The 15,943-nt window shown below is 43.2% G+C and overlaps 3 protein-coding genes across 4 annotated transcripts; 1 reads left to right on the top strand and 2 right to left on the bottom strand.

The window, feature by feature from the left end:
• Nucleotides 1-1,741: 1,741 nt before the first annotated feature.
• On the bottom strand, nucleotides 1,742-5,308 carry cbr1 (carbonyl reductase 1). Its single transcript, XM_079279979.1, has 7 exons — nucleotides 5,208-5,308; nucleotides 4,012-4,126; nucleotides 3,529-3,698; nucleotides 3,150-3,257; nucleotides 2,762-2,970; nucleotides 2,509-2,562; nucleotides 1,742-2,305 (listed from the first exon to the last, which is right to left on the bottom strand). The coding sequence occupies exons 2-7, from the start codon at nucleotides 4,122-4,124 to the stop codon at nucleotides 2,132-2,134; spliced, it is 828 nt and encodes a 275-aa protein (XP_079136105.1). The 5' UTR covers nucleotides 4,125-4,126; nucleotides 5,208-5,308; the 3' UTR covers nucleotides 1,742-2,131.
• A 67-nt stretch (nucleotides 5,309-5,375) lies between these two features.
• Nucleotides 5,376-10,131, top strand: setd4 (SET domain containing 4). The gene is made up of 13 exons (XM_079280883.1): nucleotides 5,376-5,429; nucleotides 5,933-6,022; nucleotides 6,128-6,223; nucleotides 6,390-6,427; nucleotides 6,755-6,843; nucleotides 7,380-7,616; nucleotides 7,830-7,889; nucleotides 8,073-8,202; nucleotides 8,354-8,528; nucleotides 8,714-8,792; nucleotides 9,027-9,107; nucleotides 9,249-9,372; nucleotides 9,471-10,131. The coding sequence occupies exons 2-13, from the start codon at nucleotides 5,947-5,949 to the stop codon at nucleotides 9,645-9,647; spliced, it is 1,362 nt and encodes a 453-aa protein (XP_079137009.1). The 5' UTR covers nucleotides 5,376-5,429; nucleotides 5,933-5,946; the 3' UTR covers nucleotides 9,648-10,131.
• Nucleotides 10,132-10,312: 181 nt separating this feature from the next.
• On the bottom strand, nucleotides 10,313-15,534 carry cryzl1 (crystallin, zeta (quinone reductase)-like 1). Of its 2 annotated transcripts, XM_079280884.1 has the most exons (13): nucleotides 15,376-15,534; nucleotides 14,998-15,075; nucleotides 14,384-14,456; nucleotides 14,236-14,280; nucleotides 13,801-13,869; nucleotides 13,216-13,349; nucleotides 12,927-13,038; nucleotides 12,695-12,715; nucleotides 11,978-12,076; nucleotides 11,763-11,875; nucleotides 11,532-11,637; nucleotides 11,398-11,443; nucleotides 10,313-10,581 (listed from the first exon to the last, which is right to left on the bottom strand). In XM_079280884.1, the coding sequence occupies exons 1-13, from the start codon at nucleotides 15,430-15,432 to the stop codon at nucleotides 10,485-10,487; spliced, it is 1,050 nt and encodes a 349-aa protein (XP_079137010.1). In that variant the 5' UTR covers nucleotides 15,433-15,534; the 3' UTR covers nucleotides 10,313-10,484. The 2 variants fall into 2 exon arrangements, with proteins under 2 accessions (XP_079137010.1, XP_079137011.1); XM_079280885.1 differs by lacking the exon at nucleotides 12,695-12,715 and having other exon boundaries at nucleotides 10,318-10,581.
• Nucleotides 15,535-15,943: the final 409 nt, after the last annotated feature.

Genomic DNA, 15,943 nt, shown 5'->3' with positions numbered 1-15,943 from the left:
TATCAGGTCTGAGGGAATTCCCTCACCGCAGGATCAATGAAGTAATTCTCATGCTCATGCAGCAATTACAACCAGTGATGATGGTGGTCAGTGTGATTATCGAAGCGCGTGTGTGTGTGATGGGGTTTCCCTTGGCAGAGAGCAGGGATTAGTGGACTATCATCTCTGTCTCTCTCGCTCTGTGGATTAGTTTTTATCTACGAGGTAATCAGGGTTTTTACTCTCGTCTGACAGGACTACAACTCCCACAGTCGCACACAGCACTATATCAACAGCACACAGACTCACACAGGCTGCTGTCGTATTGACACAGAGACTTAAAACCTGGGCCGAGAGGGGAAGCATGAGAGATAAAGCGCAGCAATCTGGATTTACATTTTCGTACAATATGAAACCACCTGAATGAGATTTGAAGCCCTGACCTCTTTGCATTAGCAATGTGCTCTGGGTGTCTGGATTTCATTCAGGTAATGGAAAAAGATATGAAAATCCAGGTGCACATGCATATGAAAACACATTTTGGAGATGGATAACGATACAAAACACCTCGGGGGGTCAAAGTCACATTTGGCTGCAGTGAAATTTGGTCGGAGTGATCTTTTGTTTCTCCTCATCAAATAATTTGAGTTTGCAAAGAAATGACAATGAAGGAAGCAGTTCTGTTGTTGCAGTTGAGGTCACCAAGGTTGTGTCCATGCAATATTTATGTTATTAAAATTCAATCAGGGAATTTGGAGGGCTGCAGAAGTTTACCTTCTAAGATTACACACATATTAAACAGGTTAGATAGTATCAGGTAAACTAAATATTAAAATTGGTGCTTTGTTGCTAAATTACTTTATTTTAATTTAATACAAAATTTACTAAATGAATTTAAATGAAAAGGGCGTTGAAACAACATTTAGACCACAATGTGAATAAGTCAGTCTTAACAAAACAAAAGATTTAATTGTTAAATTACTGAATATTATCGTGATTTTGTGATTATTTTTGAAATACTCTGAACATTTCACAGGTTTTGATATAAGAATTGTACCTCATGATCTCTGCAGCCTATTCCTAAAAGCATAGGCTGAAATAAAAAGACAACGGAGGTCTGTGAGAACCAATGCAGTGGAAAATATCAACCAGCAGATAAAAGATGATGAGAGGAAGATGGAAAGAAACCAAGATGGTGACCACATGAACCCTGGGTTTACTGTGTGTAGGTATATCACACTCACTAAACCACACAAACACGCATGTTGCCCGTAAATAAAGCCATATTCGTGTCATTACGACCTACTTTTCATTTAAATGTAGGTCGCTTTTTCTCTTTCAAGATGAAAGTGTGAGTGACACAAAATCTATTTTCTTATGAAATAAACATCTTAGCCACTAGGTGTCACATGCCACTACTCAGACAACATTCTTCACATTACAGTGATAAAGAATACAAGGTACCAACGAAAAAAACACATTTTTACTTCTAACTTTAATATTAACCCAACTTCTCTTATTTATTTTTTGAAAAGCCACATATTCCTCCCAGAAGTCTGTTTTCAGACATTTAACCAGACATCACATCTCACTGTAGTTTACAGTTTAAGCTCCCTTTGCTGCTTTAATACACAGCATGTGATTTTTGTTTTAAATATGTGCATCATGATTTTATAGTTTGCAATGCATACTTCGATGTAACATCGGTATATTGTCCCGTTTTCGCATTGTTAATTAACATTTTGACAAGTTTTTTTAGTATTTTGAATCTTTTATTTTTTTACTGAAAGCAATCTTTGATGCAAAAGCATCGCATTGTAGAAAAGACGTTTCGTTTTGACAGAAAAGCATTTCAGTTCCTTAGATCTCACAACATTTAAGCTTCATCCTGTTAAGGCAAGGTTTCCCTTTCCATGTAAAAAATACTATGATCGTTGATGCTAGCGAAGGCAAAGTGATGAAACGGAGTTTTAACAACAGCATGTAATGACTGGGTGTTGTTACATATAACCCTGCAGACACACACACATAAACAACATCACATATCAGTGCTCCCCTGCTTGTGTCTGATTTTTGAAACGTCAGATGTTTCTTTTTTGGTCATTTAGTGCTGAAGTGGAGACACCGACACGCTGGCCCCTTTTCAGCCCTTTCACCACGTCTGGACTTCTTTATCGGAGACGAACTTCCCGTGAGGCTCTGTGGCTCCGGGCGGCAGCAGCGCCAGGTAGACCGGAGTGATGGCGCCCTCGTCTGGGGACTTGGGGGCTTTCGACCCGGCCATGTCGGTGCGCACCCAGCCTGGACAGCAGGCGTTCACCAAGATCTGAGAGAAACGACAATAAAAGCAACACCAGTGTACGTTAGCAGCGAGGCTTTCACCAGAAACACAACCCCACTGAGAGTACAAACTGATGTTATGACAATTTATGACATTTATTTTAACAAACTACGGAGTTAAACAAAGTGGTTAAAAAGAAGAGCCGGTTCCTGTTGTTTCATTAAAAGACGTTATATTTCTCAAGTTACCCCGTCATTCGGTCTCTCCTTGGACAGACGGCGAGCATGGATCATGGACAGGACCTGAGGACGGACGGACGGACGCACACACACACCTGTTAATGTCTGTATGAAAGGAAATATGGCATTCAAGAAGCATTTCAATCAGCTTTTCTAATGATCCCTGACTGACTGATGCATCTGACTTTCCGTTATAATTACTACAAACTCGTGCTGGTCCCCACCGGTGAGATGCCTGATTAACAGGTCTGACCGGTCCTACCGTTAGTCCAGTCTTGGACGTCCCATACGCCGTGTCAGGCCAGCCGCCCTTCTCGTGCTCGCCCTTCTTGGCCTGGTCGACAAACTGCTCCATCAGTCCAGTCAGCTCCTCCTCGGAGATGTCCTCGCTGCGGAAGCGCTGCTGGAGGGCCGCGGTGCACTTGTTCAATGTGCGGGCGCCGACGAAGCTGGAGACGTTCACCACGCGACCTGAAACACACAGAGGACGTTTGAAGCCGTTACCAAAGCCAGGAACATTTTACGTCTCGACTTCGCTGCGATCGGGAGCGACTGGAACACGAGAGACGGCAGTTATACATTTTACTCTGACGAAGACGCCGATCGGTTTATTGAGACGGAGGACTTCTTCTGTTCTGCGTCTTCTTTACCTCCAGCTTTGATGAGCGGCAGGAAGTGAGTCAACATGTCTCTGGTGGCGAAGTAGTTCGTCTTCAGGGTCACTTCGGCCTGGACTGAAAATGGAGCCGTGTCCGCCGCTGAAGAGAGAGAGAACAAGAGAGATGATGTAATTATCGCCTCCTTATTGGATGAATGACTTCAATTCATAGTCGTAGCTCAAAACATCAGATATAAAGTAATTTTATGCACTTAGGGGATTAAAAGGCACAAATACAAACATGCTGGCACGTTCTCATTTCATACCAGCATTATTCAGATTGTCTCAGTAGTCACATCGGTAATATTAACATATTTAACATAATTGTGTGCGTGGCCACAGTGAAGTACTACACATCATTGTAATCCTACCTTTGAATGCGATCCCAGCATTGTTGATGAGGACGTCCACCCCTCCGTACTTATCTTTAAAGTAAGCAGCAGCGGCGGTGATGCTCTTCGGGTCGTTGATGTCCAGCTGGTGAAACTTTGGCTTCAGCCCTTCGGAGGCCATAGACTCCACCGCTTCCTGACCACGGCCGCTGCAAAAAGAGAAGAAAAGATTTAGTTCATTTGAACTTTATTCCTTTGTTGGCGACATGTTGAACCAGTGGGCTTACATTACGCACATTTCCAATTGATAGGGGTGTTATTTCATATCATGTGATCACATTTTGTACCTGTTTGCCAAAGACAACATGCAGGTTGCTGCAATAAAAACTTTGGCGCTTTGTCCTTTTCCATAAACTAATAAATGGGTCAGGTTTCTCTAATAGATATTTAGGTGAAACATGAGTCATCAGTGATATTGCAGTATGTGGAGGCCTGGTAGTCGTTACCAGGTGAGCTACCTACACGTCTCTGGCGGTGATGTAGACGTCTCCTTGGTACTCCTTGCAGAGCGCTCGGACGATGGCCAGGCCGATGCCCTTGTTACTGCCCGTTACCACTGCAACCTTGGTAGACATGTCTGTTCACAGAGAGACATCAGCGTTAAAGGTTCACATTAAACTCACACACACACACAGGTTTCAGTCCAGAGAAGGCAGAAAAAAAACTTGAGTAAATAATGTTGTCGGAGGACAATAAACAGGGATCAGATTTGCTGATTCATGGTGACAATCTGTCTTATGATAATGTAAAAACTCCAGCTGCACCAGCCTTACATTAAACACACAAAGCTGTCAGTCCGGAAAGGGTGGGGACTTTCTGAACTCCATCCAAAATAAACAATCAGCCACATAGGATGAGATTCAAAAGGGATAAGATTTGCTGAGTCATGGTGAGAGCCAGAGAAGCAGCTGGAATTAAGAAAGATTGATTTGGGAACTCACATTTGATAAGGTTGTTTTACTTTGAGTGAAGTCATTAAAATGGGAACCTATACTGTGAACTTTTGCATATTCGCTGGTCAATATTTTCATACTGTATTTTGATATTTTTTCATATTTTATTGTATTTATTTTTCTATATTTATGTTTCTTGCTTATTTTATTTACTCTTACTAAGTTCATGTGTATGCCCCAAATCGCCAAAAAGGGAGTTGCTTCTATGTGAAAAACTTGGTAATAAAACGAATTCTGATTAATGTTTGATAATGTAAAAATAACTTTAAATTGTAAAAGGTCACAGCAACAACGGTTTCAGTAAAAAAAAAAAAATCCTATTCTGTCAAAAATCCCCCAAAATGATGACGCGAATTAAGGGATACAAAGTGCACGAGTCACTGTTACGACCTTTAGTCCAGATACAAACCGTTGTTACATTGCTAACTGGTTTTACAAAGACTCATTCATGCAACGAAGGTGTGAACGAACAGTTGACGTATTATAACGTTAACTCATATAATGCATTGTCTCATATCAAAAGTGCAATTGCCTGTTACATTGTTTCAGCTTTAGCAGTTTTTACCTGATTTCAGAACAGCGTTACATAACAAATACTGAAAACAGGTCGGCCTACTAACGGAAATACGCTCGTCAAACAAATGCAGATACTATTATATGCATTCTAATACATTTCTAACTTGTAGTAGACTGGAGGTTTCTTACTTTAAGGTCTTGAGTGAACCTGCGGTGTTGAAGCTGCAGAGAGAAGTGAAGCGTTCAGGAAGAAGAACGGAGGGAACAGAGGAAACAAGGGGGAGGAGAGCTGGTGGTCTGCGGCGCAGTGTTACTGCGCATACCCGGAATAAAACAAGTCAACCACGTGGTTTGACCCGAGGAGCAGCCCATTCAGGACGAAGACTTTAAATAAATGAGAATAATATCTAGGTATTGTGCTTGTTTCTTACCACCTCATGATAGTAATTATGCACGTGTTAACTAATTGAATACTTCAGTTTGTTATTTACTTTGGATTGCGACCAAATAGTCCAATAATATGATGATTTTTGAGACTGTAGTTTGTGTTCGTGTACTCTACTCTCAATGATGTCAATGGGTTGGACATACTATTAGAAACACCAGTCAATGTAATGTTCGTGCTCTACAGAATACAGGCTTTAAAATAACCATAGAGTTGAAACAACCCCTCTGTGATCATTATAACCATAATGCTGGTCGGATATATTTCAGAGTTATTGTATGACATTGCATTAGTTTTCATCTAGTGTACCGAATAAACTGCTATAAATAAACGCATAAAGGAGCTTTGCATTGGTGACGTTTATAGTTATTATGTTGATTCATTATCTATCTTATAAGCAAGTTGGGGGATTAATGTCAATCTCCAACACCTCAGAAAGTCACCACATGTGTATGTTTGTGTGGTCCAGGTCCAGGTCGGGTCATGAGGGGTCGCGGCCATCGGGCTGGACGAGCTGCGAGGAAGAGGAGACAGAAACAAGAGAGCGTCGTCCAGTCGGGTACAAACCAATCAACAGCTGTATTTCTACTGTTTCTCTGCTGTCAGCTGTTTGAGCACAGATGGTTCTTTCCCGTCACCGCCCTGTTTCTCTCTGTTTCCTCAGTCTCTCTGTGCCATCAGCTGCAGTATGTGAGACTGATGAAGTTTCTTCACCAGCGAGGATTCACCTCAACGCTGCTGCAGCCGGCGCTCTTCACTGGTACGACTCTGATGTCCTAATGTACAATACTGTACTCTACTCTAGCAGACAATCTGCTTCTCCAAACCTTTCACTGCACTCAACCCGTGTGTAATAATCTGACTGATGGATCGAACGACAGACTTTAAAGTGTACGTGTGTGTGTTTGCTGCTTCTGTCATCACAGACACGGGGAGAGGACTTCAAGCTGTCAAGAGCATAAAGGTAAGTCTGCATCTGACTGAACGAACTACACATGTATGTAGTTTATATAGATGGTAATTACTAAAATGTCTCTCATTATGACAGACATTTAAGTAATTACTATCTATATAAACCAGGAAAGAAGTTAACAATTACAGAATGAATACATTTTCTCCTTTTAACAATAAGGCTAGCATTCTTTATTTTTAAGTATTTTCCTGGTGCACACGTTCACATTTTTAATTATCTGCACGATAAATAGATGGCTTGATGCAAAATTAACATACTTAAAATGAAACAAACCTCAATTTAACCAGTCGTGTAATATTTTCTTTTACGTGGTGTCAGCCTGGCCAGCTGCTCATTTCTCTGCCAGAGTCCTGTCTCCTCACGACCTCAACTGTGCTGGACAGCTACCTGGGACACTATATCAAGAGGTAGAGTCAGACGCATTCATATACGAGTGAATGCAATCCGTCCCAACAGCCCTGCAGCAGCTACCAGTACTACCTCTTTAAAGCGCCGACGTGTCATGAGAATGTTGATCCAGCAGCTCTGGTACTTTTTAAAGGGGCACTTTGTGTTTTTGTCGCACTGAATTGCATTAAAGACGAAGAGTAAAGTAAAACAGAATAAGTTAAAGAGTAAGGAACACGTGGTAAATGTAATAACATTGTAAATATACATACAGACACAAGGGGGGCGCCAATTATCACAGGGGGTGGGCCAGGATTTGTCTCATCTGAGGTTGTCATAATTGGATTCGCACATGTATAACTAAAAATCATAACAACACACTTACTAGATAATTATACGAAAACACTATTTATTATAAAAGATATATTTCTTGTGTCCTCACTCAAAAATAGTAGGCTACTTAATAGGCCACATTCTGTTCAAAGCCGGTATTTGTGCAAAATGTCAGATTCATATTATTCGGGGAGTCGGTAGTCATTGCTTGTGTCTCCACCAGCTGGAAGCCCCGCCTCTCCCCCCTGCTGGCGCTCTGCGTCTTCCTGGTGTGTGAGCGCCACCTGGGAGAGGCCTCCGATTGGTTCCCCTACATCGACGTGGTGCCCGCCGCTTACACCTGCCCCGCCTACTTCACCGACGACGTCGTGGCTGTTCTGCCGAGCGGCGCGCGGCGACGGGCTTTAGAGCAGAGGGAGGCGGTGCGACAGCTCCACTCTCTTAATCAGAACTTTTTCAGGTGAGCTCGACACTGCAGCCTCAGGTCTCGATTGAGATCACGGCAGAGTTCACTCACACGTTGCGTAACGTAACTCGCAGAAGGCACACCTAATCTTTGCATTGAGATGTTACCCCTCTATGCTATTTGTCATTTTCAACATTCCATCAATCTTCTTTATTGTGAACAATGTCGATGTCGTCCCAAGATGTCAGTGATTTATTCTTGATCCAGATCTCTGCAGCCGCTCCTGAGTCAGCCCGTGGATGAGGTGTTAACATGTGAAGCATTGAGGTATGCGCGCTTAAACACACACACACACCTAAAAGTGGAAGATAAGCCGATTCATAATCTTAACAGGTGTACAAAGTTCAGGTTTATGACAATGAAAATGTTTCCAGACTATAATTTGTTTTCTGTCAGCTTATCAATGTGACCCTCCTCCTCCTCCTCCTCCTCCTCCTCCTCCTCCTCCAGGTGGGCGTGGTGTAGTGTCAACACACGCTCTGTCTTCATGTCTCACCCATCCAACGACTCCCTCTCTGGGCAGGATGTTTACGCTTTAGCTCCCTTTCTGGACCTGCTGAACCACCGCCCTGACGTGCAGGTAAACCTCAAACGATAGTGAACGCATCACCACAGACCTACCTATGTGTAAACAGTATATGTGACCTCATCTGCTTCCTGAGTTGGGTTTTAACTCATTGGACAGTTGAAAAAATGGAGAGCTAATCATGAGTTTACACCTTTCTTTCCAGGTGAAAGCAAGTTTCAATGACGTGACCAGATGTTACGAAATCCGGAGTGTTTCCGGGACACTCCGCTACCAGCAGGCCTTCATTAACTACGGGTCCCATGACACCCAGCGCCTGATGCTAGAGTACGGGTTTGTCGCCCCCTGCAACCCCAACAGCGTGGTCTATGTGGACGCAGGTGAGCTGCAGCAGGAAATACAAAAGCACTCGTCATTGTGGCCTCTGAAGGCAACACAGATTCATGTTTGGTGTCTTTGTGAATATTGCAGTTGTTGTTTTTCTTGATACAGTTCAGGTGAAATGAAAAGTTTACGACACTGTAATCGTAAGTTTGTACTTGTGTGTTTCACTGTGGTCCCTCAGATCTCCTCTGTGACGTTTTAAGAGGTGACAGGAGTCTGGATCAGAAGATCAAGTTTCTCAAAGAGAACAATTTCCTTCAGTAAGACATTTACACTGTTGGTGTGGTTTTTCTGTAATCCGCTGTAATAGTGCTACGAGTATTTTATTTTCCTCAGAGTAGCAGCAGTTTTCCCCTTGTGTCCGGTCTTTATGCTAAAATAGAGATGTCACTGTATTGCACTTAGAAATTATTACAATTTAAATAAGTCTAATCAATTTGATGCATGAAATCACTCCAGCTTTTTTCCCTTCAACTCCTCTTTCTCCCCGTCAGTAATCTCACTGTGTCCAGTGAAGGTCCCGGTTGGAGGCTGATGACGGCTCTCAGACTGCTGTCGCTGCCACAAACACTGTAGTAAGAACACACACACACACACACACACACACACACACACAGGATGTCTATATCTGTAAAAAAGAAAAGTGAAGCTCCACTGCTCTGGACTCTACATTTGAGTGAGTACATGATTTATTACATGTGTGTGTGTTTTCACAGCCACCTCTGGAAGGCGGTGTTGCTCGGCCAGGTGCTGTGTGAGGAGAGAGAGGAGTGGAGCGTCCAGACGGCCAAGACTCTCTGTCAGCGACTCCTTCAAGACTCTCACACCGCTCTGGATAAGGTGTGTGTACGCGCACACACACACACTCCACCAAGTATCAAGCTATCAACCCGATAATTATTTTTAATGACCGTGTGTGTGTGTGTGTGTGTGTGTAGATCGCCAATCTCCTCCGGCAGTGCGACCAGCCGGTCAGGGAGCAGCTCGATGTGGTCGAGTCACTGCGACAGGAGGAGAGGTGCATCCTGGGAAGCTGTCTTGAGCTGCTGGAAGGCCCGCCGAGACAACCGGACGAACTGTTTTCATGCGCGCCTGATGTTGACGCCGTGAGCTGATATCTGATTGGTGACGGTCGCTACAAGAAGCAAAGTTATCGGCTGCACTCGGCTCCTTCTTCATCTCTCGTTCTTGTGCCTCCTCGCTCCTCCGGCTTTTGACCCAGAAATCGATCTCAGCGCTACTCCTTGTAGGATGTCCCAGTTCCTAAGATGCATCAATTTCATTTTCCTGGAGGAGCAGTAAGTGAGGATGCACCGGTGACTCTGCCACACCGTTTTAAAATGGATGTCTTATTTTGTTCAATGCACCTCCTCTCTCCCCCACTCTCCTTTGGGGAGACTTAGTAAGGGAGGCGAGGAAAGGAATCAAGGGTGTACGAAATGGGAAATGGGACTGACCCACAGTGCTGCTGCACACTGGACAGGTCTCCATGTTCCTGTTCTGCTTGTCGACCAGTACGACCGACAAAGGCAGCAGCATTGCCCGACGTCCCGTGACCAGAGGGTCACAGGTTTGATTCCAGGTGTGCTCGAAGAGCTTCTGCTCCGTTATCATGACGGTGAGGATCTGGTCACCACCATCAAACGTTACACACTACAGTGAAGTGGAATGACTGTAAAACTGTTTTGTAACCTTCTGGACTCATGTAAGACAGATCTGTCTTGTTTGTCTGATTTAAAGTGACGGCACAGTTCTCGATCATTTCCATTCTGGAATCTTGTTTGAGACTCAAGTAATTACTAAATACAGAATACAACAGCTGCAACAGGTTGTTGCTGTATTTACACCAAAAGCAAGAATTGCAGTCATCTTTTTATTTTTGATAAACGTGTATATATTTCACTTGTTCTATTGAACAGTTGGATTCCTGTGAATTGTACGTTGTTTTACGGTCAGAGTTGAACAACAGCCTTTTTCTTCTGGTGACGCTGCACAGACTCCATGATAACCGTGGCTTCATAGAGAGGGACCGCCTCCTCGGGCTGAGGTCTGGAGAGACGGATTGAAACCAGACAGACCACCACATTACATTTGAGTTAGGTTGTACGACAGCGAGTGCTCAACTCAATTATGATCTGCGTCAGGTCTTTAAATCACAATTAGAGGCACGAAAGTAAAACCAGGGGGTGCATCTTTAAATTGGTACATTTCAGAGAGTAGAGATAAAACTGGAGAGAACTGGATACAGCTTCGGCGGTTGAGCCCCGTGCACTCCTATGAAAGTTGCGAGGTGGAGCATAAAGCCCAAAAAGATCAACTTTTGAGAATAGAAGTACCCGCACTGGCGTTTTCTTTAACCCCGCCTCCCAGCCCTCGGCCCCGCCTTGTTCTCGGGCTCATTAACATAAACAGTGGACGGAAAATAACTGGATGTGGCTTCCAGTGCATTTTACATCATTTATTCCATGATTTGAATTCGGGCTATTCAGGTGTTCGTACTGGGAAGCTGATTTCCCGCAAAGAAAATGATCCGCCGGGTCAAAGACGTGTCTTTTACGATGTAGGTCGAAAGGGAAAAGTCTTTTTGGGACGCAAGGCATCACGTGATTGACCCAAAGTTGTTATTTCACCATTTGGCCAACATGGGGTTTGATTTAGGCTCCACATGCTCATGTTGAGCAGCCTGCATTGATGATTACACCAAAGAGATGATAAAATAACTTCCTTGTGATTCAGCCTCACTCATGTGATGAGTTTCTGCCAATAAATACTGAATTTAAATGTATATTTCATGTTTGGACGTTGGGTTGTATTCATCGACACCAGTGTCTGTGGATAAACAGACGATGTGACGCGATGCGTTACCTGAGGACTCCAGCAGACATCTTCTCCACGATGTCCTTGAGGATATCTGTCGGGAGTCTGTCAAGGAGGGACTTTATGTACCTGATGGTGTGCATGTACGCTTTATAGATCACACGCCGTGTGGAACAGGATACGCAGGTATCTGCCCTGCTGCGCTGATGAAGCCGTCCACACTTCATGGTTGAGGAAAGACATGGAGGCGGATTTTAAGTACAGCAGTCTGCAATCTGGAGGATCCAGCTGTAAAAACACAACAGTGATAAATACGACAGACTCGTTTTCTAATCTCTTTTAATACATTTTAAGATGTATTATAGACTCTTTATCTTGAGATTTTTGAAGCAGAGGGATTTTAAAGAACTCACCTGCAGGTGTTTGTGGGTGGTGACCCAGTGCCCCCCCACTCCCAGCACACTGATGATGTCATGTTTGTGTGGGAGGAGCTTTGCCTCCTCTGACTCTTCCTCTTGCAGACGCACTACACACACACACGCACACACACACACACACACACACACAGCTGGTGTTATGATGTTGAATCCTTCCTCAGTGTGAATCAGACACAGAGAGATGCGTTTACCTCCAGAGTCGACCACGATATCCACTCCCAGTCCTCCCGTCTCCTCCAGGACCGCGGGCAGCAGGTCTGATGGGCCGTTAAACACTGGAATAACTTTGGCTTTGAAACAAGAGAAACAGAAACATTATCTCACGAGTCAATATGGTCCATAACACATTAAAAAAAAAAAAAAATCTGCCAGTTTGATGCCAAAATATCTTATTGGAAGTTTGTTTAGTTGTCATGGTTGTAGTTTCATCGTTCTGCCACATGGTGGCAGCAGATTTCAGATAAAGATATTTTCACTTTTTAAATTCAGTCTCCCTTTCACATTGATTTAGAATGAGTAATGAGTAAGGTCTTATCTTGGGGAAACATACCGAAATTAAATGTTAACTCTGACAAACATACAGACATTTTATGTTCTAGGTTATATTTTCCCCTTATTTTGGTCCCCTTGCCTGATCTTTTTCTTTTATATACTTATTTAATCAGCATTGTTGGTGGGGACCTGAGACTTACCAACAACTTCCTCTCTGTAATTCTTGTGCATATGATAAATATTGAACTTGAAAATGTGTAAACCGCTACAAAAACAACACATCCGACATACTGACAGTGGTGATTTCATCCTGGATTCAGACAGACGAGCAGGGACACGATAAACCTACAGCTCATATTGATCAATCAGACTGAGACGAGAAGATCAGCAAGAAAGACAGAAAGAGAAGATCTCACCTACTAAAGGATCCTGAACACCTGAGGAAAGTATGACGGGGAGGAGAAAAGAGCAGAAGAAGACAGGAAAAATACGCAAATAACAGGTGTAAGAGGAGCAATAGGGGAGCGTGAAATAATTCTAAAAGAAAATAATTGCTGTGAGTTTGTAGAAAACGCATTTCAAATCGAGATTTAAATAAAATCCTTTTAAAAGTGAACTGCAGACGTCACAACGTCGGCCTGTACTGACCTACGCTGGGCCGAAGCTGCTCCAGGAAGGTGTGTTGTTGCGGCGAGTGTGACGTCGTGAAAACTTTCACTCCGTGGTAACAAGCCAGCTGGATGCACATGAGGCCAAAAGACTGAGGAGGGAGCAGAGACGGGAACATCACATTTAATTATTATATCGTTAAAAAAAAAAAAAAAAAAGGAGAAGAGAACGACAGGAAGCTTGTTGCGACAGAGGTCCTCTGATGTGCTAAAACTGTCCTGGATGCATGTTTCTCCAACACGTCCATCTCTTTACTATTCGTACGTACGCTGGCTCCGTCCAGGACCAGGAGTGTGTGTCCCGCTGCCACGCGAGCGTGTGTGTGCAGAGCAGTGTGAGCACAGAGGGCGTCACGCAGAGCGCCGGCAGCACACACCGAGCTCAGCTTCTCTGGCTTCTGAACTGCAGAACAGAGAAACAGATGTTTGCTGGATCAGTTCTTTACAGATGTATTTATACCTCGATGACGTCGTTATTAACTGCTGTCCAGTGATTTTCAAAGCACCTACAAGAACAGCATTTCCTCTCTTGTGCAAGGTTTCAAAATGAAGTCAGACAGATGCCGCCGGTCAAAGAGGAGGCGGCCTGTGCTTTTACACAACTCTGCTTCTTACAAACTGCCAGCACCGCTTTATTTTTGAAGCATACGAGGTGCAGATGAAAGGCTGACACGGAACAGTCCCTTCAGATAAGCAGTGTGCCGGCTTTCTCTTAGGACAAAGTGGAGCAGCTGAGAACAGCTCCACCTTTCAGATGAAGGGCTGTGACCCGGGGTGCTTTTTGCTGCTCGTTGAAAGAACAAAGTGCATGTTGTGCGACCTGCATTGTGCGTGCGTGCGTGCGTGTGAGATACCTAAATGGTGTTCATCTATGTCAACGACATCGCAGAGTCCAGAACAGGGAGAGTCCAGAGGCAGAATACCTGGAACAGGAAGGTTGGCAACATTACATCATCAACCATTAAAAATCACAGGGTGGAAAGTTAAACTCACATTTTAATGAGTCAATAGCTTATTTGTCACCCTGTTAGATTTTGGTAAAAAAATAAAAAAGAATAATTGACGTAGCATTAATTTAGACATGACAGCTTGGGATCACATGATTTAAAAGTCTTTCCACCACAGAAATAAAATGTATTCTATGGAATTCACAATACAAATACATGATAACAATGAATTATCACCCAGTTCTAGTTATCGCAAATGATATTAAACACATCCGATAACTGTCCACACCGTTTACTCCATCTTTCACCAACAACTACTGCAGATAAATATAAATGTCTTACCAACAACCTCATCCTCCGGCTGGAAGAAAGACACCTTGGCGCCCACTGCGGGACAAAACACACACAAACATATTAAAGTGATGTTGACAAAAGGTCTGTATTCCTTTTGAACAATCAGATTAAAAAGTGTGTTTTGGGTGTTAACAACCTTGCAGCACGACCCCGGCCACCTCTCTGCCGACAGGAATTAAATCTCTCTTCATCCCGACGTCATCGAGCAGCTGGAGCAGAGGGAGGAGGACTCATCAGTCATCACTACGGCCATTTATTAAGAGACCTTTACTGGCGTGAATGTTAGGAAACAATGCTGAAAGATGCAGCTCTAATTCTAAGCAGCCTGTCAGCTGTAAGGAAGCAGCAGCTGGATGAATGGACACATGCAGAACTGGACTACACAAGAAGATGTTGAAATGTATTTACAATGTTCAATAAGTCCTCCACAAAAGATATTTGAGTCAACGCAGCTTTTATGTTATTATCTTATATTTAATAATTCTTTTTAAAGTTTATTTTGTATGATTTTGAGCTGGCTTCCTTATCTTCTTTTCTACTGTACTCATAGTTGCAAACATGTGACATATTTATGATCCTGTGTGCAGAGTTCACATCTCTCATTGGACCAGCATCAACCCTTTAATAGGTCATAAAAGCAACTAAAGACAGTTTAATATGTCTTGGATATCTGTTCTACTGTTTGCTTATTTTCTAATCAGCGAACAGTCACGCTCGCATCCACTAAGACACCGTCTTTGATGAAAGTACCTTGAGGTCCAGCGGGCTGAGTCCACAAGCCTTTACCTGAACCCTGACCAGGTGGCTGCCTAAAACCTCTGGGAGACTCTGCAGAACAACACACAGACATAAAAGTATCTTATAAGAGAAATATAATGTGAATAAAGAGACACAAATACAGATTGTAAAGGAGACATTATGGATGCATTTGATGCATAAAGTCAGCCATCAAACATTCAGCATTATTATTTGTCAAACTGCTGGACACAGGTGTTCTCTGCTGCACAGTGATGTCTGCAGGCGGAGCCACCGTTACACACACGCAGGATAGTTTGTTTTTGCTTTCCCTGATTCCGGTGCTTCAGTGTATAATGTGGCTCATGATGATAAGAAGAGACACAAACTCACCGTTTCCTGGATGACGAACTTGGGCTCAGCACCAGCTCGGCAGTACAAACCTTTCATGCTGTTACACCTTTAGCTCATGCAGCTGCAAAAGTCACAAAATAACCAATCGTCCTGAACGTTGATCTGTTTACTGCTGTAGAAGATGTTGCTGCTTTCCAGTTCCTGACTCGCTTGAGTCAGCTGACCTCTTCTTCTTTGTTGTTTACATTTTTTGCTTGTAGTATTAAAGACCATCACAGCACCGCCCTCTATTGGCTGTTATGGATTACCACAAAGTACCACACAATAAGTACTGACGCAAAGAAAAACTGACCCTTTATAACGTGATTTCAAGTTAAACTCACATGTGAAGTGAGGGAACCGTCATCTCCCAGAATTAATATGTATTAACATTTCTTTCATCCACCTCATCAGCTCAGCTTTGTATTTGCAATCATGTGCAAGCAATCCAGGAATAAAGTCCACAACAGCTTCACTTAATAATATCATTTTGTTTTGATCTTTACATTTTCCTTCTATTCTCTCTAAACCATCATCTATGGCATTGTCTTTTAAGTACAAGCTTAAA

This window comes from Melanostigma gelatinosum (assembly GCF_949748355.1).
Source record: "Melanostigma gelatinosum genome assembly, chromosome: 12".
NCBI classification, from domain to species: Eukaryota; Metazoa; Chordata; class Actinopteri; order Perciformes; family Zoarcidae; genus Melanostigma; species Melanostigma gelatinosum.
This window is presented reverse-complemented; position numbering and strand designations above follow the sequence as displayed.